This window comes from Haliotis rubra, unplaced genomic scaffold (genome assembly GCF_003918875.1).
Source record: "Haliotis rubra isolate DU_JTF1 unplaced genomic scaffold, ASM391887v1 Scf154, whole genome shotgun sequence".
Lineage (NCBI taxonomy): Eukaryota > Metazoa > Mollusca > Gastropoda > Lepetellida > Haliotidae > Haliotis > Haliotis rubra.
The window spans coordinates 1293063-1318531 of NW_025765492.1; the positions used below are offsets into that span (position 1 = coordinate 1293063).

Below are 25469 nucleotides of genomic sequence, written 5' to 3' on the forward strand. Positions count from 1 at the left end.
TATTGCTTAACATAGTTTCAGTATTGTTATATCAATATCATATTCCTCTTGATAAGAACTCGAAAATTTCAGGGCCGGGGCTAGTGGTTGAAGTGTTTGCCACCATGCTAAATAACTAAATATATCACTCACTCACTCACTTCCGACAACTTGCTTGAGCTTGAAATGTTAAAAACGCAATGGAATACAATACACGTACCTCCAAAAGCCCTTTCTTTCTCGAACTCCCCTCTTTCCTTGTTTGACATTTATGAAACAAAGGTGCAACTGCTACATATAAAATTTGAACAGCATCGGGGATTTTTCCCAACAATTGTAAGTTCTGTATCCAACAAATGTACATCCCTACGTGAACACATTGTTCGAAATAGCCGTCCGCTCGAACGCCCGAGACGGGTAACTTTGATTGAAGTGTGATACACATTAAAGTCATTTGACCGACGGATTGGTTAAATATTGAACAATAATAATTTAAATTTGACCTGTCGTTTAGAACAATTTTCCCATAACACGGTATCGAAAACGATAAGTAGATTTTGATTTCATCCGTTTTCCGTAGAAACCAAGCTGAGCATCTTTATTCTTGTGAGCTGTGGTTCGTTTCAACTTTACAAAATGTCAAAAGAGTTTATCACATAGGTTTTCGAAGAGTATTCAAATATACTGAGGGAAACAAATAAGGGAACACCACTTAATTCATGGCAGTGTTCCTTTATTCATTCTCAGATTTACTCCCACAGCGCTATTCAAAGCTGGTGATGAAAACTGGAAAATAATAAAACAACGCCTGAATTTTCATGCATTCCTTTATTTGTTACTCTCAGTATATGTCCTAAAGATGTGCGAACAGACATTTTCTATCATATTTAAAACTGTGCTTTTGGTTTGATCATGTAATTGTAAACAGGAAGGAAAGAAATGGTAGTAAAAAAGCGGAACTGTCTGTTTTAGAATAAGATGTGAAAGCATTTTACTAAAAGCAAAGTCACACTCATCTGTACTACAGGAACAACAAACGGTGGATATCAAATGGCCCCTGCAGTTACACAATGCCAGGTTGTCACAACGGGGGTTTATTTCCCGCAACGGGTGTTCACAAGACAGATGCTACCATGTACAGGTAACCTTACATGTTGAAAATGACACATAACATTGGGTAATAAACGAAAATTAGCACTTCGTCACACTTATCCAGGTGCGTAATCTACTTCCAAATATGGAATGACGACAAGAGGGGAATTCCTTATGTGACGTCACGAGTTATCTCCCGAACGAGGCTCACAACGGGAATCGCCCTTTACATGTGAGTGGTGAGCGATATATCTTTACAACAATCAGTCTACATTTTGAGATCGCTTCATACTAGGAGAACAAAATGCAGGTAAGTTGCAAGAAATTGATGTTTCGCGGTGAACCCGGAACGGCAATTGCACAGTCCCGTTACGGGGAGAGTTCTGTTAATCTTCCGACTGAGTGAACGTGGAGCGGCTTGGATTGTTGCATGGAGAAGTGGTTTCTTTCTTCGTGAAGATCGTGATTCCCGGTCAGTTCTGAAATTCGTTGGATTTTATAACTGGAGTAATAGAAGTATCCCACTCCTGTTGTGACACACACTGAACCGAGGGAACTATTTGAACACTGGTGACTTAACATGCAGAAAAGAGGAAGTCAGAATTTTAAACATTAAAAACCCATATCATCTTGACAGTGTTTGCACATGATGATCAGAAAGTACTATGCTCTTGATGGTGCAGCGGATTAGACAACGTTTTAGTTTTGTCTTGTTAGTATTAAGATGGGCAAGGAAATTGTAGATTTCTACATTATTTAGTCATGTATACTTGTGGGCACAATGTGTGATGCCCATTTCTGGGGTCCCCTGATATGATATTGCTTGAATATTGATAATAATTGGAGTAAAACTATTCTTATTGACTCTGTCACATCTTAGCAATCATGTCCAGTTTTGTCAAAGATAAAGTTAGATTACTCTTACCAGGAGAAGATCACATAGCTAGCTGTGATTTTGTTTGTGGATTAATCAGAATCTCTGATGGTGCTAGTCCAACATATAACTAGACGACTTTGCACTATACCAAGGTGTGCTCGACTATGTAGGCCTTGGCTGGAATACGAGTTTATTCATATGAACTATGACGGTGCTAGACAAAACCTAATCCCATACATATTTCATTATCATGATATCAATGACAGTTTTCTAATCTAGACAGGATTGAATTTATGAGAGAAAGGACCAGTTTATAATATATGTTCATCACAGTCTGTTACAGTTTGACATTTCACACATTCCAGTGCTTGACCAAGTTGTTCGTATCAACAAACAATGTGTTTTCAGTGTAACTGATGATGAGGATGACCACAGCCCCTTCAGTAACATACCATATATGTTACAGTGGGGATATATCTAAAACTATCAAACACCTTTTGTGGTTACGCAGCATGAGATTTGAAAGTAGGTTAACTTATCAAAATTAGTATTGTTTGACATGTTTGATGTGTGAACTCTCACTTCCAAGAATACCAAGAGTGTGTCCTATAAGACATATGTAACAGGTCTGGTCAATACAAAATGGACTATGAAGGTTTTAGGTGTTGTTTTGAACATAAATATGCCATGGTATTTATTATTAATGCATAGCTACCTCCACTGTTAATTTATTGCTTGATTATCTGTTTCTTGTTTTCAAGTTATAAGATACACAAGCTGGCATGTATTATGCAAACATCATAAATAAGTCAACTGTATCACATACATGTATGTTGTCTGTAGTGTAGTGCTGGGATATTCCAAACACATGCACCTCCATCTTCAATCTGAATGGTTCATTTGGGGGCAGTGGGGGAGCCTAGTGGTTAAAGTGTTGGCTCGTCACGCTGAAGACTCGGGTTCGATTCCCCACATGGGTACAATGTGTGAAGCCCATTTCTGGTGTCCCCTGCCATGATATTGCTGGAATATTGCTATAAGTGGCGTAAAACTAAACTCACTCACTCACTAATGGTTCATTTAACATGAAATACCAAAGGGCTTAACTATTTGCCCAAAATGTGATTTCCATCTTATGCACACTGCAGTCCAAACTGGACTTTAGTCTTCCAGTGGAATTACTGTTTAAACTAATATATCACTGTACACTGATCTCTTGATGACAAGGTTATTGTCTCAGTGAGTGTCAAGATTATTCTGGATTGTTATGTTGAACTGGGATATTGGTGCAGAATCTAGTAGAACATGCATGGTCATGATGGTATGGTTGTTGCATGGTATCTCAGTAAATCATAATATATGACACTGGTTGCCCATTAGACATCGGGTCAGTTTCAAGTTGCTCGTCTTGACGTACAATGCTCTCTATGTTGAGTCATCGCCTACTTATTTAAAGGACCTTCTATCAGTCTACCACCCATCCAGAACCTTATGTTCTGCCCAGAAGGAGAAACTGGTTGTTCTATCAATGTCAACAAAGGCTGGAGATCGTGCCTTCTCAGTTGCAGCTCCCGCCCTGTGGAACACGGTCCCCCTTGACATCAGGAACAGTGACTCTCTCCCAACTTTTAAGAGAAAACTCAAAACATTTCTTTTCTCATCTAGTGATTGAACTGTAACGTGTAAAGCACCATTGAGCAGCTGCATATAGCTGGAAATAGGGGCTATACAAAGCAATTATTATTATATTATTATAGACTATATTCATTGGGGAAATTATGGATGGGAACATTTACCTATATGGACGAGAACATTTACCTATTCCTCAAGTACATCTTGTGTACTGTACATAAGCTGTGTTTTCTGATGACCTTTATAAACTTGGTGAACATGTGTGATGGTGTATTCCTAATGTACAAGACCACACAATATTGTCTCTGGGTAACACGTTTCACACGTCCCAGGGGACTAGACGAGGAACACGATAGCACGTTGTCCTTGTAGGTCTGTTGTGTTCATGGTTATACAGGAAAAGAATAAGGCTGAAATGATCCACATTATTCATAACAATATGGTATATGATATATTAATACATATTGAAAACTAAATCAGGGATTTATCATAGACATAGATCAGCTCAGAGGCAGGTGTTCTCCGTAGAGTGCAATCTCTTGGTAAAAGTTAGTGTTAATAAATCCTAACTTAGGTAAATATAGTTAAAACAAATATAACTGCACCAATAAGCACTGTGATAAAGAGCTTCATGTATTGCTATATTACTATGCCTGTATCATGCCTGTATTTAAGGACAACACAACTTCATACAATTCCAGTTTGACAAAGTTAGTTTTTTTACAGTTTGCCCAACAACTGCATTTGCTTTGGAATACTAAATAAATCTGTGTAAATGGTACAATGTGCTACATTTTCATACCAATCCTCTTTCAAAATGACACTAAAAGATTTAAGTTACTTACATGTAGTGATTGACGATACACAGGTCTATTTTGTATCAGGTATTTTAAGTCAAGTGAAAAGAAAATATAAATCTATGGAATATTCAGGTTCTTAGAGCATGTGGACTTTGTGATAATTTCTTAGTTGAGGTTGTAGAGCACCTTTAGTTAATTGTTGCTGTTGTTGCAGGACCCAAACGCTGACACTGAATGGAATGATGTACTCCGAGCTAAAGGCATCATCCCGCCCAAAGAACAGGAAGTCACTGAGGATGACTTGGTCAACATGGTGGAGCAGACCATTCAAGATAAGAGCCAAGGTCAGTACAATAAAGCTCACACAGCCAAGGTCAGTACAATAAAGCTCACACAGCCAAGGTCAGTACAATAAAGCTCACACAGCCAAGGTCAGTACAATACAACTCACACGGCCAAGGTCAGTACAATACAGCTCACATGGCCAAGGTCAGTACAATACAGTTGAGTTGGGGAGTCATGTTCCAGGGTTGAGTTGAGTTGGGTGTTTCTGTCGCTATCCCGACTTGAACTCCAAACACTGGATTATGAGTCCAACGCTCTAACCATAACACTGGCGAGCCAGCTTAGTACAATACAGCTCACACGGCCATGGTCAGTACAATACAGCTCACACGGCCATGGTCAGTACAATACAGCTCACACACCAAGGGTCAGTACAGTACAGCTCACACAGCCATGGTCAGTACAATACAGCTCACACAGCCATGGTCAGTACAATACAGTAGAATACGGCCAGCTCAGTACAGCCAAGGTCAGTACAATACAGCTCACACGGCCATGGTCAGTAGAATACAGCTCACACGGCCATGGTCAGTAGAATACAGCTCACACAGCCAAGGTCAGTAGAATACAGCTCACACGGCCATGGTCAGTAGAATACAGCTCACACGAGCCAAGGTCAGTACAATACAGCTCACAGAGCCAAGGTCAGTAGAATACAGCTCACACGGCCATGGTCAGTAGAATATAGCTCACACGGCCATGGTCAGTACAATACAGCTCACACGGCCATGGTCAGTACAATACAGCTCACACGGCCATGGTCAGTCAGTAAAATATAGCTCACAGGGCCATGGTCAGTAGAATACAGCTCACACGGCCAAGGTCAGTAGAATACAGCTCACACGGCCAAGGTCAGTACAATACAGCTCACACAGCCAAAGTCAGTCAGTACAATATAGCTCACAGGGCCATGGTCAGTAGAATACAGCTCACAGAGCCAAGGTCAGTACAATACAGCTCACAGAGCCAAGGTCAGTACAATACAGCTCACACGGCCATGGTCAGTACAATACAGCTCACAGGGCCAAGGTCAGTACAATACAGCTCACAGGGCCATGGTCAGTAGAATACAGCTCACAGGGCCATGGTCAGTACAATACACAGCTACACAGGGCCATGGTCAGTACAATACAGCTCACAGTACAATACAGCCTACACGGCCATGGTCAGTACAATACAGCTCACACAGGCCATGGTCAGTAGAATACATAGCTCACAGGGCCATGGTCAGTAGAATACAGCTTACAGAGCCAAGGTCAGTACAGAGCCAAGGTCAGTACAATACAGCTCACACGGCCAAGGTCAGTACAATACAGCTCACACGGCCATGGTCAGTACAATACAGCTCACACGGCCATGGTCAGTACAATACAGCTCACACGGCCATGGTCAGCTCCTCACACGCCATGGTCAGTACAATACAGCTCACACAGCCATGGTCAGTACAATACAGCTCACACGGCCATGGTCAGTACAATACAGCTCACACGGCCATGGTCAGTACAATACAGCTCACACAAGGCCAATGGTCAGTCAGTACAAATACAGCTCACACGGCCATGGTCAGTACAATAACACGCCATAGTCAGTCAGTAGTACAATACAGCTCACACGGCCATGGTCAGTACAATACAGCTCACACGCCATGGTCAGTACAATACAGCTCACACGCCAACAGTCAGTACAATACAGCGGCCATGGTCAGTACAATACAGCTCACAGAGCCAAGGTCAGTACAATACAGCTCACACGGCCATGGTCAGTACAATACAGCTCACAGCTCACACAATACAGCTCACACACAGAGCCAGTCAGTACAATACAGCTCACACGCCATGGTCAGTACAATACAGCTCACTCACGGCCATGGTCAGTACAGCTCACACGTACAATACAGCTCACACGCCAAGGTCAGTACAATATAGCCAGCTCACACGGCAGTACAATACAGCTCACACGGCCAAGGTCAGTACAGTACAGCTCACAGAGCCAAGGTCAGTACAGTGCAGCTCACACAGCCAAGGTCAGTCAGTACAATACATTTCACACAGCCAAGGTCAGTAGAATACAGGTCACACGGCCACGGTACTTCTAAGTTCTACATTGTTTAGCTGCCGTGTAACACCACAAGATTTTAAACTATGGTACTTGTTGTCACCCTGCCTGGAACTCAGCATTTTGGGAATAAAACCATAACTAGTTGCCTTGGAGTCAGTATACCGTTTCTGAGCGAAGTATCTCTTGTTAAACTGTAGAATGGTATCGCAGTGGGCAAGCACGATAAAATAAAAATAAGTCTGGTATAGAAAAAGCATCCATAAACACAAGGGAAACAAAGCTTGCTGCAGTTATCTATGTTGTGATGGCACAGCACCTTTCACCTCACCTCTAACATTGATTTATGTTGCTTTTCACATACCCTTTGAGCAGATGAGGAAAGGCCAAGTCATCTAAGGCTCTGCAACATATTTTGCAGAGTTAGATGTGTTTACGATTCTGTGTCAGGATCTCTTTGTTGCAATACTACATTTTTCATCCCCGTAAATTTATAAACACGATAGACTAACGTAAATCCCTCCATGTCAGTTCTTACTTTGCTCCCTGTCACCATGGTTGTGCCTTGCTGTCTCAGGGAAGGCGTTAGCTGACATGAATCTGGATGAGCTTGATGAGAATGAAGATGACATCGATGAAGAGGAAGAGAGGATGTTTGAAGAATACAAGTGAGTGGTTATCTAGAAATCACGGACAGTGAATGTTCATGAACTGCAATGTGTTTTTGTCTAATGGGTTCATCAGGTTATAACTATATTGAAATGAACTGGTATTTTGGGGACTCTTGTATTGACCAGTTGACATTGTTGCAGGGGGTTATCTAGACCTGCTGCAGGCCAGTATTTGGCTGGAAGCCTGCAACATTTGTCAGTACAAATTCCCAAATTGGAATTACAAAGTTCCATGTAATGTAGTTAAATCTAATACAGGGCTCCAGATAATTTTTCATGATCAGGAGAACATACTCCTTATTTTTTCAATATAGGAGTACTGGAAAACAATAAGAGTACATTTAGAGTACTGAATGGAATTGAATGGAGTATCAGTAATCTCATGTTTCGTTTCATATATGCACCACAACATTGCTAAATACGTCTGTAAATGAATCTAAGACCATACACCATTGCTGTGGTGTGTATCTGCTACGTTTCCTAAATTATTTCCTACCTTATCGTGCTTATTTCATATCCGTACATATGCCGATACGGCCCTTATCTGGAGCCTTGCTAATAAATACCAATGAAACTAAGACCTCTTTCCAATTCTGAACAAAATGATAATGTTTTTCCTGTTTGCCTGCACCTGTATACAGTAACGACAACCCTGAGACACCATCAGAATTGACTCTGAAGGCCAATGCTGAAACCACTGATTCACTTTCTGTTACTCTCTGCTTCCAGGAGACAAAGAATTGCTGAAATGAAGGCAGCACAGATGAAGAGTAACTATGGTGACGTCTTAGAGATCACAAAGGCTGACTGGGTGAAGGAAGTGAACAAGGCTGGCGATGGTGTGTGGGTGGTGGTGCATGTGTACCAAGATGGGTAAGATATTTCCCCACCCCCAGGGACCACCCCCAGGGTGATGCTGTATCCAGTGGGTCTGTCAGTCTACTGATTTAGTTCTAAGATGCTACACAGATCATCTCTTATTTACTTCATCTTATCACACCAGTTGGGCAAAATATCAAATATGTAACTGTTGGTTTTGTATGTGAAGTACAATAATCGTCAATAATTATAAAGTTTGATAAATTATTCATTTGGGCTTACAAAATTTCCATTTCTTGTTAGTCATAGGACATGTTATTAATTATTTCCAACCCTAATTATTTTATACAGTATAGCATTTTGCAGTTTTTGCAACACCTCTATAGAAGTGATATAATGAAACTCTCTCTTGGGTGCTGATCTGATTAAAAGAAACATTATGAAACATGGTGTGTAATTACTGAAGTAAAAGGTCAAAGGAGTGTTTGCCCTTGGTAATTTCCATGAAGCGGTTTTAGCGATAAAATTGTCATAAGTCTATGTCACACCTTAGCTTTAAGATCTTCTCTGTGAATTGGAACCCAGGACTTATTGACAGAGAGTGTAAGCAGTAGGCCTTGTGTAGCTGCAAGGAATTCACTAACATATTACTACAATGTGTCGTTTGTTTTTCAGCATTCCTTTGTGTAAGCTGATGAATCAACATTTATCAAACCTAGCCAGAAAGTTCCCAGCAACCAAGTTTGTGAAAGGCGTGTCGTCAGTCTGCATCCCTAACTATCCTGACAAGAACCTGCCCACCGTGTTTATCTACTGTAATGATGACCTCAAGAAACAGTTTGTTGGGCCAATAGCATTCGGGGGGATGAACCTTAAACAGGATGGTAAGACTGGCAGAATATTGTTTAGAAATCCATACGTTTGACATATATAGTGATACCCCGGATATCCGGACACATTCGTTTTTACGTAAATCGTCCGGATAACTGAATATCCGGATATCTGGATTTCTGTCATCCAGGCTTACCGTATATTATTGCTATAAGCCGAATTTTGAGGATAAAAAAGCATAGAGAAGAAGGTGGTCGGCTTATCTTCATGAGTTACACTTTACGTGCGGATAAGTGAGTCAATTTTGAGTTGATTTAACCGGTTGGTTTGTAAAATTTACCGTCCGGGAACGGAAACCGCATATCCGTTATAGACAGTCACTTTTATGACGTTAAAGATTGTGTTTTTTATGAAAATTGACCGGAAGGCGAGGTTTCCAGATATTTGGGGTCCGGGTATCTGGGGTCTCACTGTACCAAGATGTGATATTTACGATGCTGTGCAGAGTTGAGTCCCTTAATTAGGAACTCCTGATCATGGATTCCAGATTCACCCGGGCTATATTTCTAGGTTTAATACGACCATAACTGCATAACGGATAAGGTAAAGTTCTAAGACGTGCCTGATTTCGGTCTTTCCTTCACCTCATCCTGCCATGATGCAATATAGTGTAGACACTGTGGAAAACAACGTTGAATATCACTTAGTCACTCACTCACTCAACCCACCTACAGCAGAGATATCAGGTGCTGAACATGTTCAGAGAGTGAGTGAGTTAAGTTTTACGCTGCTTTTAGCAATATTCCAGCAATATCATGGTGGGGGACACCAGAAATGGGCTTCATTAGTAGTTCCCATGTGAGGAATTGAACCCAGGTCTTTGCTTGACAAGCGAACACTTTACCCACTAGGCTACTCCACAGCCCCTGAACATGTTCAGTTGATATGAATTCCTAATATATTTTTTCGCAAAATGGTTTCATCTGAAAACTGTGGACTGGGTACATACTATGTTCTAGGGCTGCAACGATTCTGTTTGATTCGTCGAAAATCGAATCTGGCAGTTTCAATTTTCGATAACCATCATCACTATTTCGATTCAATATTTGAATACCAATTTAAATGATTTCCACAAAGCCAGAATGCAATTTTTACTCCAACGCCGTTTCGAGTGCTGAAATAAGGCGAAACGTAATTGGTTGACGCCATGATAATTATATAATGACAATTGTTGTTAGTAGACATCGCCAAATTGACGATGGATTTCGTGATAAAAAAGCCGACTCTGTGGGACCGTTCATAATTTAAGGCTAGGGGGATGATGATGATTTCTGTGGGGAAGCATGTACAATGTGACTGATGCCCCCTAAATTTTATGTACAAAGTAAGTGACCCTCAATGCATGTCATGTACAAAATCAATGACCCCCAACTCCCCCTTCCCATATTTTTTAAGCATAATTTGTAAATATTTTTAAATGCTTATATTATGAGCGGTCCCTGAGAGTTACATGAAATGTGATGTTTTTACTTGTATGTAGAATCAAATCGAAAATGATTGAATCGAGGGTCTAGTATCGAAATTCGAATCGAACCATCGAGGTCTGGGTGAATTGTTGCAGCCCTACTGTTTCCTAGGAACACCAAGAGTTATAGGGACAGACAGAGTCTGGCAGTAGACTTTGTGCAAATATCAGGGCACATTTGATCCCATGTATCCTTCTCATTGTACTCAGTGTTGGAGATGGTTCTGCTCGTGTCGCAGTTCTGAACCTAATGATAGGTTTGATGGCGACAACATGAACAGTGAACTGTTGTTTTGTTTCAGAACTCGAGTGGATGCTAGCTCAAATAGGTGCTGTGAAAACAGACATGGAGGAATCACCTAAGAAGGAAATCAGAGATGTCATGAACTTGGCAGTGCGGCAAAGTGCACTAAATGATGACAGTGATGATGACTACTGAACTTCCATATATCCCATTTCTAACTGATATTAAGCTGCAGTTCCTGATCATTCCCTCAGAGAGGGGTGGGACACTGTGACAAGGGAGACCACTCCTGTACATCAAAACATCTACACCATACAAGGCTTCATACTTGACGTACTGCTCATGAGTATGCCAGTGTGATTATTTGGCCATTCCTGCTAGATATTGGGCCTTCATTTACTTAGTCATTTACATATTTTCCTTCTCAGATCCTTCAGTTTGTTATTGAGTTGAAATGTAAAACAAATTAATAGACCTTCGGTTTGTTTGAAATACAGCATAAGAATCTTTTGGGACAAGATTACATATTTAAGCTGGAATGTTTGTGAAATATAAAAGAAAAGTTTTTATATTGTTTGTTTGAGAACAAATACTGGATTCTTTATCCGAAAATTCCTGATTGGTGAGGTTCGCAGGTGGCCATTAAGATTGAAAGCCTGCATGGGATGGCTACAATTCATAGTTTCTTCTAGTCCTATGGATATTTTTTGTTTGATGTTGAGTCCGATGATTACGAATCAAATGGATAATGTTTATTGATTGTCTGAAAGATATTTAGGTCATTTCATGAAGGTATCGTAAAAACATTGCTGGACTGGTTGAAGTAAATAATCCTTTGAAAATGTTCATATGATTTGGAGATGACTATTTCATAAAATGTGCAGACAGTGTCTGCGTCTTGGACTTCCATGCCTCTCTGTGTTCGCAATTAATATGTTCTTGATGGCAGATCCTGAAACGAAGTAAAACATTGTGCAATGTCTGCAGATGACTGCATGTTCACAATAAGCAATGCCTGATGATGAAGGTCTTGTTTCATCAAGTTAGTCCTTTACGTTCAACAGAAGCAAATTGTGCTCAGCTGAAACTAAGATTTTCTTTGCTAATTTTTTTTAAGAAGTGCTTCCTCTCTGGAGTTTTGTATGATGACAGTTTTCCATTTGTGGGGATAGTTGGCATGACAGCCTTCTGATTATCATAGATATGGAGACAGTTGTCGTGGCAACCTCTTATTGTCATAATCTGGGAGTAGTTGTCATTGGAACCTCTGAAATTCCCTACTTACAGCAATACATCAGTGTTGATGTGTACATAGGTCTAGAAACCAGTGCTTCTGATGACGTAGAAGTCGTGCTGAATGTGATGTGTGACCAGTTAGTGTAGTTTACATGGTGACTTTCAGATTTTTAAAAATTAAGCTATGTATCTTTCAAAATCAGCAGTCGTCACAATTTTTCCTAAGGCAATATCAACCATTCTTTGATGTTACAAAAACTGTACAGTTATTTTGCATGACAGTAACAGACTTTTATGTTTCAAGTTTAAAAGGTTTCGTGCCTCTTTGGTCTGCTTGTAGTCCCGTCCCCTGAGCCTCAGTAACAAACTATCATTTCACCAATTTCTCGAATATAATGCAGGCATTCTCGAAGAACATCAACACCGACTAAACCACAGAGTCAGGTTGAAGAAGTCGCACCTGAAAGGTTTTGTTTTTGTTGATGATGCATTTGTCAATATACGTCTACCTTTATAGGTTTAAGTACAAAATATCCATGACTTCCACTGTTAATATTTAAAATCAGAATGACAAGGTTATATTTATGCCAAGGGTAAAGATAGCATTGACAATGAGAATAATGAAACTAACACCAAAACAGAAATCGTTTCACCATTAAGATTTTTCACTTGACCAGCCAAATAAAACTTTAAGTTTGTGAAGAGAATCATGTAAACACATTTCTTATATTATTTTTTTCCAACCTACAAGCCAATTTTTCACTATTCCGTTTGAAATCAGAACCTGGCAAGCTATTCTAGAAACGTTCGTAGCCCTGGCCTTAGTTGAGTGTGTACTGTGGCTGTATCCAGTCATCTTCCATTGATGAAGTATCAGTGCACCATTCTACAGTGTTATGTTGATGGTACATCTTCAAAATGTACAATGATTTGTTGAAGCATCTTACATGTAAATGTAAACATTAGTTTTTAGTTGATTCATTTTAAATTGCGATCAAAGACTTGATCACTATTTTATGTCAGATTTTCATAATTCATAATCCTAACATATTTCATTATCCTGATTCAGGAAGTTTTTAAAGCATAAAGGCACAAAGGTAGAGTTGTCTCCCTTTATGTGAGACGAATATCTTGACAGCACTGTAATAGATCTGTTTCAGAACATTGGTACAACTAGATTTCACTCTGTGCTACTGTGTGTGCTGTGACAATCATTACTTAGGACAGCAACACATAGTGTTTATGAGAAATGCCTGTTGTTGCCTGTCAGAGGGAATATTATGGGGTTTAAATATTGTTAGTGGTCCTTCTTCCATATTGAACACAGTTGCCTCCCTTAGTAGCTGATAGGTTTTACCATGATTAGGACACATGATCTGCATCCTGTTGTGTTTTCCGCCCATGTTAACCTGATATGTTCTGATATAACTCAACTACTGTGTAAAGTGACAATTAGGTCAGTGCACTAGATGAAATCGATAAACAGTTGCAATAAACTGCCATGATAGTCAGCCCAGAGTTAGGCCTGATATCATTACATGCCACTCTCAAAACAATACATATTGTAGTGCTAGTTAGAATATTATTCCCAAACAAAAAGTCCTCTCCAGAATATAGTTAAATATCTATAAAAATGGCAGCTGTACATGAAAGAATTTACTGATCCCCAGAAAGAAAAAACAAGGGTTCATGAATAACTCTACAGTTCACTTTGTAATTGTTTTCTTGTATCAATATGAGAAATGAAAAAATCAGTTTTGATCCATAGTGATAACCAAGACATACTAAAAGACGTAGACAAATAAAACTTGTTACGTGGTCTGGCACTCAAGCACGAGGGAGTTGAACCAGTGGACTTTGAGTCCTATACTGTGTGTGGGTTGTCCATGTTTGACTGTGGCATGTAGGCTCAGTGGACTAGCATTGTAAAACTGGCATAAATCGGGACTAACTACAAGAGAAAGGGAAATAATCCTGAACACTATATAAATACCACATTTCACTTCACTTCATGAATGAGACGGCCACATAGGGAAGTTTATGGCCAGAAACAACCATTTTCGCAATAAGGGTATGAAGGTGTATGTTGCTAGGATGATGTAAATGAGAAGTTGTGTTTGACTGCACGTTCTCACCCACTGTGTGAATGGTATGCACCTTTCATGCCACGAGTTTGACTGTGATGTTAGATATGAAGCTGTTCTGATTGTGTTTCAACACACTGCTGTACATTGTCAGTCCACTGATAAAACTCACAAGGAACTCTTTTACATTTGATTCAGATGTTAGGTTCCCCTTGCCCTTAAATAGGCACATTTGGGAGAAAGAATCTGAAACAGGTATTTTTCCACAAAATTCAAACCTTCATTTGCCACACAAGGGAGATGTTCCTGTGGTAGTGTTATCTTTAAAAGCAACAAACTAACACTGATCATATATTCAGATAACTTTATGGAGAACAAAAACAACAACATTATTTATTTCTTTACCAATGACTGACCTGAATCTTCCACAATATAATCTGTTATTTAAGAAATAAAGGTCTGGACCTCGATGTATGCCATGCCCAGTTGTGATGTTTCATTACATAATGCTGTTATCATGTGATTGATCATGTCAGTTCTGTCATTCATCTATGATGTGTACGTATTGCCATTTTACTGTATTTTACACAAACTGTAGTGTATATACATTATTTATGTGTTGTAGCCTTGTATTTAATGTTATATACCTCCTCATGTGTGGGTCTCCTTTGTGTCTGTCATTGCTTCAATATGTTGAAACAGTAATAATTCCAATATATTTATAAATATGGATAGAAATAATATAACTCATTGAAATGTAGTTTAAACTAGACCTTTCATTTTCATGTTCAACAAAATTCCTAACCAATATGCTACAGACTTCTTAAATTTGATTTCCTGAAAAAAAATCAAACTTTATCAGTAACGTGTTAAAAAATCATTTTCTGTCTACCGTGATATATTTTTGGGCATTTACAAAGTTTAACATGGTAGAATAGATGTGTTCCAATATCTGGAAAATGAATTGGTCTCAGCTTTATAAATAAATATATGGATACAAATAGTTTTCATGCAATATCACATGAAAATATGAACTGCTTGGAAATCTGCACTGACTTTATGTGCAGAAAGGTTTTTTCAAGATTTACAGAATATTTTAGTAAAATTGTAAATGGCCAGGTGGCTTATTGACTGAAAACCAGTTACAGTGTATATGTTTAAGTTTTAGTCATTTTTGCTTTTTCCCTATGAGGTTTTTATTTTTGCGGAGGTGCGTGGCTACCCATGTGAATCACAACTGTGTGTAGTCTATTTTCATGTAGTTTATAAAGTCCATCACAGATTGTTTTTACATTGAATAAGAATGTGAAACAGTAGTTGTCTTTGTTGTTTTTTGCCCCAAAGGTCAAAAGTGTGAATAGCAGTGTCCATCCTTTTGTGAAGTGTGAATCGTTGTGTCCATACTTTTGAGAAGGGGCGGTGGGTAGCCTAGTGGTAAAAACGTTGGCTCGTCACGCCGAAGACCCGGGTTCGAATCCCCACATGGGTACAATGTGTGAAGCCCATTTCTGGTGTCCACCGCCGTGATGTTGCTGGAATATTGCAAAAAGCGGCGTAAAACCAAACTCAGTCAGTACTTTTGAGAAGTGTAAATAGCAGTGTCCAAACCATTGAGAAGTGTGAATAGCACTGTCCAAACTATTGTGAAGTGTGAATAGCACTGTCCATACTTTTGAGAAGTGTGAATAGCACTGTCCAAACTTTTGTGAAGTGTGAATAGCACTGTCCAAAGTTTTGTGAAGTGTGAATAGCACTGTCCAAACTTTTGGGAAGTGTGAATAGCACTGTCCAAACTTTTGTGAAGTTTAAATAGCAGTGTCTATACTTTTGTGAAGTGTGAATAGCAGTGTCCAAACCATTGAGAAGTGTGAATAGCACTGTCCAAACTTTTGTGAAGTGTGAATAGCAGTGTCCATACTTTTGAGAAGTGTGAATAGCACTGTTCAAACTTTTGTGAAGTGTGAATAGCAGTGTCCATACTTTTGAGAAGTGTGAATAGCACTGTTCAAACTTTTGTGAAGTGTAAATAGCAGTGTCCAAACCATTGAGAAGTGTGAATAGCACTGTCCAAACTTTTGTGAAGTGTGAATAGCAGTGTCCAAACTGTGTATTTCTTTTGAGAAGTTTAAATAGCAGTGTCTATACTTTTGTGAAATGTGAATAGCAGTGTCCAAACCATTGTAAAGTGTGAATAGCAGTGTCTATACTTTAATGAAATGTGAATAGCAGTGTCTATACTTATACGTGGAGGGGGAGCGTAAGGGTTTTGGGTGGAAAGGTGGAGTGCGGGTCGCGCGGAATGGTACAGGGGAGAGATGGGTCAGGTGATGGTATCTAGGGTGAGAGATATGGGATAGATTGTGGTAAAGGTGGTGGTAGGGGTGGAGGTAGAGTGGGACGCCATGGGGGTTAAGGGGAACAGGTTGGGTGAGGATAGAGCCGGTAGAGAGGTAGAAGAGTCTGATTGGATGGAGTACTTCGGATGCTGCATGAATGGATTCGGGGCATGTGTTGGTTTTGCCTTCGTTGAAATCTCACGCCAATGCAATGTCACTGAATGAAATATTCTGCTGTGAGTAATTATTCTAGTGTACTTAACATGTCATAAACATTTCATGGATATTTTACACCGGATGATAAATTGAAATAAACGATTAAAAAAATAGTAATACATCACTGATAGCAGTACAGAGATGCAGTTGATCAGGAAATAGAAAATTGATTGATACAAAAGTGGTAATTTACATGCATTGAAAATGCCAGCAGTAACTTAATGAGTAGATTTGTGTCAACCCAGCCAGCCGATCAATGCTCTAGTAAACTATCAGCTGTCTGCGCAGAAAGTATGTTAGGCACAAACGCTTCTGGCGATCGCAGAACGGATGGTTATCCGTTAAACAAACACAATAAATGACTACTTCATAATCTAACGTCCGCGGTATGGCCGCCCTTAGACAACAAAACGTTGTCATGGAAACTGATTTATTGAGTTTCGGCAAAGGCAGAACCCATACGCAAGCAACACGCGCTGCAATGACGGAACAGGTCACTTGTAGGTCCCCAGTAACTATATAACAGCATGTGTGGAATCGATCAGAACGTAGGTAAAGGAAACATTAGTATCAGCGTCCATTCCATGAGCATGCGTACAGGTGAGCGCGTGCTGACAGCCCACGCGGCGCACGGCAGGTGTTCGTTTGACAGTTAAAGTCGTCTGCTCGTTACTCAGTGCAGACGGCAAGTGGAACACAACATCATTGGAAGATTTGTTGAACAGCTGGACTGACGGAAAATATGCAAGTGTCACATCGGTGAGTATTGAAGTGATTTGCTTTATTCATTCCGTGCTGAAATATTGATGACGGTGTGCTTATGTTGATTTATTTGCGTCCGTGTGTTGAGCTGAGCGGTGAAACATACATCAAGTAGGTGTTTCTTTCAACAAATGTTTTTCAAAATACTGTATCAACAATCCGCAACATATTTTTAAAGTTTGTAGAAGAGGTAACATGAGAAATATTCTAACGCAAAACCAAATCACTGTTATAAATTTCCTTTTCTGTGGAAATAGCTGTTGATCTAACGGATATTAACTTATGTGGTATCATTCACATTAGTTATTGTTAGCTTTCGTCGGGTATTCTATAACCTTTTGCTCTCTTGGGTTCAGTATATGGATGTATTTAAGGCAGTATACCTTTTCTTAAACGACTTTTGTTTATCACCTGCCACTTTTTGCGTATTTTGGGCAAATACGCAGCTTTACGACAAGGCTAGACTCTTATGTTTTCGTTTGTTTGTGTGTTTACTAATCAATATATTATGACAATCAGCCGACCAAGCTGTTTGTTCACAACTGCTTACACGCTGTAGTTTAGTAAGCTCTCTGACAGCCTGTGGTATCATCTTATTAAATTTGGGACATCATGTCTCAGGCTACTGGATGGAATGATGTATCGCTAATCGAAAGAACTTAAAATCTGTGCCAGAATAGCTTTGTTAGCGATGCATACCATGCACTTTTGTGTTGTGATTGCTTTAGCGAATCTAGAAATAAACTGTTGCCACCATACTTTTATGTTAACCCGAATGTTTACCTGCTACTGTTTTTTAAAGTATATACAAAAACGCTCCTTTCACAAACTTGGGTAAACACTCTCCTAATGCAAAGCTATAACTCCTTTAGATAAAAAAATACCTGTCCCGTGTACCTTTCACACCTTGTTTCTAGTTAATACATGCCTGTTGTACGTAAATATACCCAAATGTCTTGTCACCATACATGTATTTTTAAACATATTGTACACTGACATTCTGTTCTGTTTAATTCTGTGTGAGACAAATAATCACGAAATCGGTAGCCTGTTTACAACAGATACCACCCATGTGATATACGACTCGTATATACCGGATATTCCAGTGAAAGATGACTTCCTGTCAGGAAGGCGATATCCTGTTCATTTATCATTTCGCAATTATTCAGCTAACCAGTGCTCCAAGCTAGGTCTGACATATTCCATACTGTTTTCTGGATGAAGTTCTTCATTCATAAACAGCCAGGGAAATGAAAATGAAATCGTATTTGATTGAAAAAGATTATCGTTATCAAAACATTACATGTGTGTGTGTGTGTGTGTGTGTGTGTGTGTTTTTCATATTTGGCCACGTCAAACATGGGTGAATACATTCATTTTCGCATATCCCTAAATGTCATAGGCAATTCCTACTTAACGCGGTGTATAAGGACGTAACAACATTGAAAACAAAACTAATATGATAAATTAACCAACATTTTATATTTCCTCAAACTTTAATTATTTTGAAATGTACGCACAGTGGCTTGTAGCTTATGTTTCAAACCAACAGACCCGTGAAGATCCGGGTTAGAATTGATCTTCAGTAACCCATGCTTGTCGTAAGAGGCGACTTATAACGGGATCGGGTGTTCAGGGTCGCTGACTTGGTTGACACATGTCATCGGTTCCCAATTGCGTAGATCGATGCTCATGATCTTGATCACTGGATTGTCTGGTCCAGACTCGATTATTTACAGACCGCCTACATTTGGCTGGCATATTGCTGAGTACGGTCCAACCAACTAACTTCAAACCAACTAGACCTGTAAGGACAAATATTACCATTTAGTAAATGCAAAGAACGATTATCTAACTGAAGCGAATTCCCCAAAAGGTCAATGTAGTAATTATTTCATGAATAAACAGAAACAATAAACAAACAAGAAACTATTAAAAAGAGAAACTGAAAAAAAGAGTAAGTTGTTTTTTTTCCAAACATTCAGTCAGGCTAACAGTCTTAGTAAAGAAAATATACCTCATTTTATGGCTGCATTACAATGAATTGCTCCAGTCAATGAATTCCCAGCATCCGAGTATCCCATAACCTACCCCTACCCACGGAAAGAAATGGTCGGTTACTAACTCGGACAGGAAGTATCAGTTGGTATTTGACTGATATTTCGGAGGTGTGCCCTTTGAAGCTTTTATTGCGAATGGAAGTCTGCCATCTTGATGATGGTTTACTCAAGAATGCTCTCATACTCAATTTCGGAATTGTCCAACTGAAATGTACAGTGTGCGAGGAAATCCGTGAACGACTGAGGCGGTGCTTTGGCGTTCACCCACCGAATCCTCCTGGGTCCCGTTCCCCGAAGCGATCGTAGCGCTAAGGTGATCGTAACTCCCATACTTTAACATAGACTTACGACTGTCGTAGCGCTACGATCGCTTTGAGGAACGGGGCCCAGCTCGCTGTTCCAACCGATGATGTAGTCCTACGTAATGAATTACATCTTGGTTGCTGTAAACCTTAAATTATATGCTACTCTTGGTTGGTTTCATGTGGGATTGACCGAGGACATGCATTTTAAACAGACAAAGAACATTCAATCGAGAACGTCGTTGTTATCATATATACTTACCGAACAGTGATAATGAAATAACAACTATGATTATTTGGACTACATCGGTTCGTAGACTGGGAAGCCATCTAAAGTCTACACCAGGAAGTACATGCCTGGTAGATAGAGGTCTTATCAATTTGCATGGGGAATTGTGTGTATAAATTTATGTGTGCGGTTCTCCATATTGTGTGTTATTGTCTATTTGTGCGGTATGGTGTACTGTGATCATGTATACCAGTGATTAGCTCTGTGTGGTGGATAATTCTCAGACTGACATCAATTAGTAATCATTTTAACACAACCTATTGACAAGACCATTATGCTCCGAAATGCACCCGGGTCTTCGGGTGCCGAGCGAACGTTTTAACCACAAGGCTACCCCACCGCCCCGACTGTCCTGAGCCCCGTTCCTCAAAGCGATCGTAGCGCAAAGTTGATCGTAACTCCCATACTTTAACATAGACTTACGACTGTCGTAGCGCTACGATCGCTTTGAGGAACGGGGCCCAGGAATTTTAGGAAGTGGTGCTATGTTCTTAACTACACACAAAGAAGAAGTTTGCAGATTGTGCAACGTACAACGTTCCGTAGTCTGTGTACACACTTGCTGCGGACTTTGTTAAATCTGTTTAATGCAAACGTGTGTCAGGGAGTAGTTTCACGTTGTTCTGACATGCACGGTTTTGTTCAACGCATCGCTGGATGGTTATTTTTCATAAAAATGAAATTTTGTTATCTGTGATTCATACATATACCTGCATTGAGTAGATAGTGTGTTACTGACTGCATGTTGTATGTTGAGCGCACTTGACTGACTGACTGACTGAATTTGGTTTTACGCCGCTTTAAGCAATATTCCAGCAACATCACGGCGGGGGACACCAGAAATGGGCTTCACAAATTGTACCCATGTGGAGATTCGAACCCGGGTCTTCGGCGTGACGAGCCAACGCTTTAACCACTAGGCTACCCCACCGCCCCGAGCGCACTTGAAGGCGTATATGTGACTTCTTACCCATCCCAAGGAACATCGGTTTCATTTTTGTCAGAGACACTGTCATGGTCTTCAATCCCAATACCTCCTTATAGCTGGAATATTGCTGAGTGCGGCGTAAAACTAAACTCACTCATTCAATCCCAGCGTCTGAATAACCGGAGATCGTTCGTGAAGATATTGCACTGTACGTACAAAGAAGTTTTTCAGTTCAATTGCAGCTTTTCTTTTTCATATTTGATCATAGTTCACACGCACAGAAAGCGCACGGAAACATTCGCCATATCTTCACGCAGAAGACTGGGTTCCCACCACGAGCTGTGTGGACAGTATCTCTTAGAGAAGTCAAACTGGTTGTCGCCTAGGGACACGATCTCGTCGTCGTTTTGGATTCTGAATGAGTATTGAACAGAACCTGCATATATTGTGTGAGAAATGTATGTTTCTTATGTCCAGTCTTTAGTTATCTTTTCTAAAAGAACTGCTCCGATTTGCAGTGTGATATAGTGAGTTTAATTTGGCTTATGTGCAATATGTACAACACACAAGCATAAACAGTTTTACTGAGACTATGAATATTTGGCACTAAAATATATATTAAACCTGTGATCATTTACGAAGATGCCTAATCAATGTGTCAATTATCTTCAACGAAAATCAAAGTAAACTTTAGATGTACAAAGGAAATGGGTTCTGAGTTATGTGTTTCTTAACCACTTAGTGTGATAAACAAGAGCGTTGTCCGGGTTACCGTGACTTCGAGTAATTACATATGTTACAGTGATTTGTTGGCAGAGCTGTTAATTCCTATTTGGTCTCGTTATCAGCGTGATCAGTGTTAATATACGGTGTGACCGACTTTAACTAAAGTATCGAATTCAATCACTATAGAATTTGTATAGTCTCCGGGAGTACTTTTCGACGTTTATTTTCTGTAAACACAATTACACGCTACATCTAAAACGTACAGATCGCCGCGAATAGCTGCAACATTGCCGATGTGGCGTTAATCAATATTCACTCACTCACTCAAACGTACAGCAACTGTTCATTTTGCAAGCGCGGGTATTTTGATTGCCCAAAGAGCGTGCAGTAGCTCATTTCGCCGAAACTCGGGTCAAATAATGGTTTAACAATGTGAAGCCACAGGCCCTCGTGTCTTTGCGAGGATTACGTATATAATATATAAAAAGTTGAGATGACCCCCTACTCGAAATGCTTCACAGTACAATACATGATAACATTGTACTGTGAAGCATTTCGAGTCGGGGGGTCATCTCAAAAACAATATCTGTTATCGTCGCAAAAACACGAGGGCCTGTGTGTGAAGCCTCTTCATCATGTCCCACGTAGTAATAGACTTGTACACAGTAAAATCTATCAGTCATTAATTGCTCTGACGAACAGATTTGGAAATGTTAGCCACTTGATATTATGTCCGAGTCAGACTAGTCGGCACCACAGTCCCCGACTGATACCATTTCCCTTCTATCCCGCTCCCACACTATCTGCAATGGGAAATCCCTAAATGAAGCTTCACCAGGTCCTCAGGTTCAGGGTATCCGAGCTCACTGGAGATCCTTTCTATCTACAGGGAGTTATTTTTTCTATCATTATATATTTTCGTGTATATTACACATGTTAACATATATTATTGGGCTAATATCATGGCGCTACAAGACCCCATATGGAATTCTACACATATAGCTTAATTAAGCAACCCCTGATTTTTTTCATATTGCCATGGAACTGAGCAACCAGTACCATTAGTATGTATACTGGAAAGCTTAAACGCCATTGTTTCCTGAAAGTTGATATTTTGGACTAAACAATAACAACAAAATCATGAAAATTTGCAATATTTTAATTTACAAAATGACATGAAAACGTCAACGATGTTTTGTCAACAAAATGTATCCCAGTACAACTATGGGGCTGCAGAGTTCCAAAAATGGGAGAGGTGAGTGTCTTTCATTCTGAAAATGTTCTCTGTCATCTTCAGACAACAAATCACATGAAAAATGTTAATAGCGTACATATCCACCATGTGCACGGATGACTGCTTTGACCCCCCTCCTCATGCTTGTCGTGAGTCTCCGGATTCGCTCCAGAGGCAGCTGCTGCCACTCCCGGCGCAAAGCTGCTTCCAAACATGCCAGATCTTGTACAGGCGGATCCAGCGCATGCACTCGGCGTCCAAGAATGCCCCAGACAGGATCCAATGGGTTCAGATCCGGGCTCATAGCAGGCCTTGGAAGTTTGGTTCCAGCGTTGTTGGAGAAAAACTGTCACAAGTCGGGAACGATGTGGTCGGGCGTTGTCATCCATAAATACTGGGCGAGTGATTAACGGGTGGTTATCAAAATGTTGCACAAGAACAGGATCCAGAATGTCCCGTATGACGTGGTCGCCATTGAGATTTCCACGAACAGTTACCAAGTCCAGTTTACAATCATGGAAGAGACACCCCCAGACCATGACAGATCCACCACCATAAGGAACTGATGCTCTGATGTTCTTAGGCTCATAGGCACTGTTCTTGGTACTCCAGACTCGCTGGCGCCTGTCTGTGATGTGCAATAAAAAGTGACTCTCATCCGACCAATGCACCTTCCTCCATGACGTCAAATTCCCATGACGTCGGGGTAAACACCACACCAAATGAGCTCTCTTGTGAAGATTGGTCAAGGCTGGACGCTTGATCACCCTTCTTGCCCTCATCCCATGTGCCTTTATGCGGATTGTTACAGTCCTATTGCACAGACGTCTGTTGGGGAGCCATATGTGCTTCAGGACGCCATTTGTAGTGAAAGGCTGACGTCTCACACGGCTTGCTAAATCCTCAACTGGAAACGTCATTCGGGGTTGACCTGGCCTTGGCCAGTCCTTAACCTTGTTGGTTTGACTGTGTTTTTGAACAAGTCGACTTAAGACGGTGTGGCGAATGTCAAGCTGTTGCCCAAAAGCCCTGCATGACATCCCGGTGTCGTGCATTCCAATAATTTGCCATCTTCTTGCTTCTGGTAGTCTCCTTCGTGCCACTGTAACAGATACTGGTAAAATCATTAAACAATTTATACAATTATATCCCCATTGAGTTAATAGTGCTTTTTGAGACAATCATGGGTAGTGTGCTTCAACTGCATATTGGGATGTGTTTTGACGATTGATTTAGCAAACCCTTAAACAACATTGAAGGGGAATACAGTTCAAATAATAGTCGTCATTACAATTCAAGATTTATCATTAGGTAAGTCAGTAACATAAATTATGTTACTGGGAGCTTAATTATGTTCCATGTGTGTGTGTGTGTATATATATATATATATATATATATATATATTATACACACATACAGTCAAATCCCGATGTGTCGAATGCCGGTGTCTCGAATATTATGCATAACACGAAGTACCTGTCGGTCCCGACCATTCCCTGCTATTTTTGTCATCATTTGTTTTCCGGTTACACGAATTCGTCTCATAAATACACACGATGACTCGAAATGGAAGTTTGGTCCCTTGAGATTCAAACAATAGTAATCTTGTATACATAAGCCGAAGTCAGTCAATGAGAAGTTAATTGGTGATCCAACTACATATAACTGATCCAAATAACAAACCAGCGCGGCTCGCACCTTTCCGCTATTGTCGGGTGAGTTGAAAAGGCAGATTAGTGATACATATATATATATACACACACACACACATATATATATATAAGAAGAAGTTTCTGTAATAATCACACGACACGGATCTTCTCCAACATGTTTCACTTTTATCTTCAGGGAGATATATTTTATGACATGACTTCTCCCTGAAGATAAAAGTGAAACATGTTGGAGAAGATCCGTGTCGTGTGATTATTACAGAAACTTCTTCTTATATATGTACTACTGTACGCTCGGTATTCTCATCACTTTCTTTATTTTTATATATATATATACACACACACACACACACACACACACACACACACACCGACAAGTGTTTATGTGGTGTGTCACGGCCATCACGAACATGCTGAACTGTCTCCCATGCTACAAAATTAATGTAATACTGCGTAAATAAAGATGGTTTGAATTGAATTCATATCATGAGATGCACGCTCCATGCTAACAATAGCCTGCCCGTCGGCTAATGGTAGCGCATGTCTAATGGCCTCGTGACTATGTTGATAAATGTGTAACACCAACGTACACAGATAATTTTTCTATTTTAAATATCAGTTTTTGTTTCTTGTAGACTCATTTGTAACACCAGCCTTAGTTACAGGGCAGATCCGTCTCTCCCTTGCCAACAGCAAGAACGCTTCGTATCACATCAGTGCATCATCACACATTGAACAGATATAGTAACAGTTTAT

General features: G+C 40.0%; 2 protein-coding genes across 2 annotated transcripts in view; both read left to right on the forward strand.

Annotated features, from left to right (window-relative positions):
• The first annotated feature begins 1283 nt into the window (after nucleotides 1-1283).
• Nucleotides 1284-13712, forward strand: LOC124270739 (phosducin-like protein 3). Its single transcript, XM_046705778.1, has 6 exons — nucleotides 1284-1381; nucleotides 4595-4724; nucleotides 7358-7448; nucleotides 8181-8324; nucleotides 8946-9154; nucleotides 10929-13712. Exons 1-6 carry the CDS (start codon nucleotides 1376-1378, stop codon nucleotides 11063-11065), a joined length of 717 nt encoding a protein of 238 aa, XP_046561734.1. The 5' UTR covers nucleotides 1284-1375; the 3' UTR covers nucleotides 11066-13712.
• A 3441-nt stretch (nucleotides 13713-17153) lies between these two features.
• LOC124270737 (calpain-3-like) overlaps nucleotides 17154-25469 on the forward strand; it is a 55302-nt gene continuing 46986 nt past the window's right edge. The window contains exon 1 of the mRNA XM_046705776.1: nucleotides 17154-17501. The gene's annotated coding sequence lies outside the window, so the exon portion shown is untranslated. The remainder of the gene's footprint in view (nucleotides 17502-25469) is intronic.

What these genes read in the sequence shown, in the direction of transcription:
- LOC124270739 (XM_046705778.1), top strand. An exon ending in GTGCATGTGTACCAAGATGG is followed by an intron (nt 8,325 to 8,945) that starts GTAAGATATTTC and finishes TTTGTTTTTCAG; the next exon opens with CATTCCTTTGTGTAAGCTGA. An exon ending in GATGAACCTTAAACAGGATG is followed by an intron (nt 9,155 to 10,928) that starts GTAAGACTGGCA and finishes GTTTTGTTTCAG; the next exon opens with AACTCGAGTGGATGCTAGCT.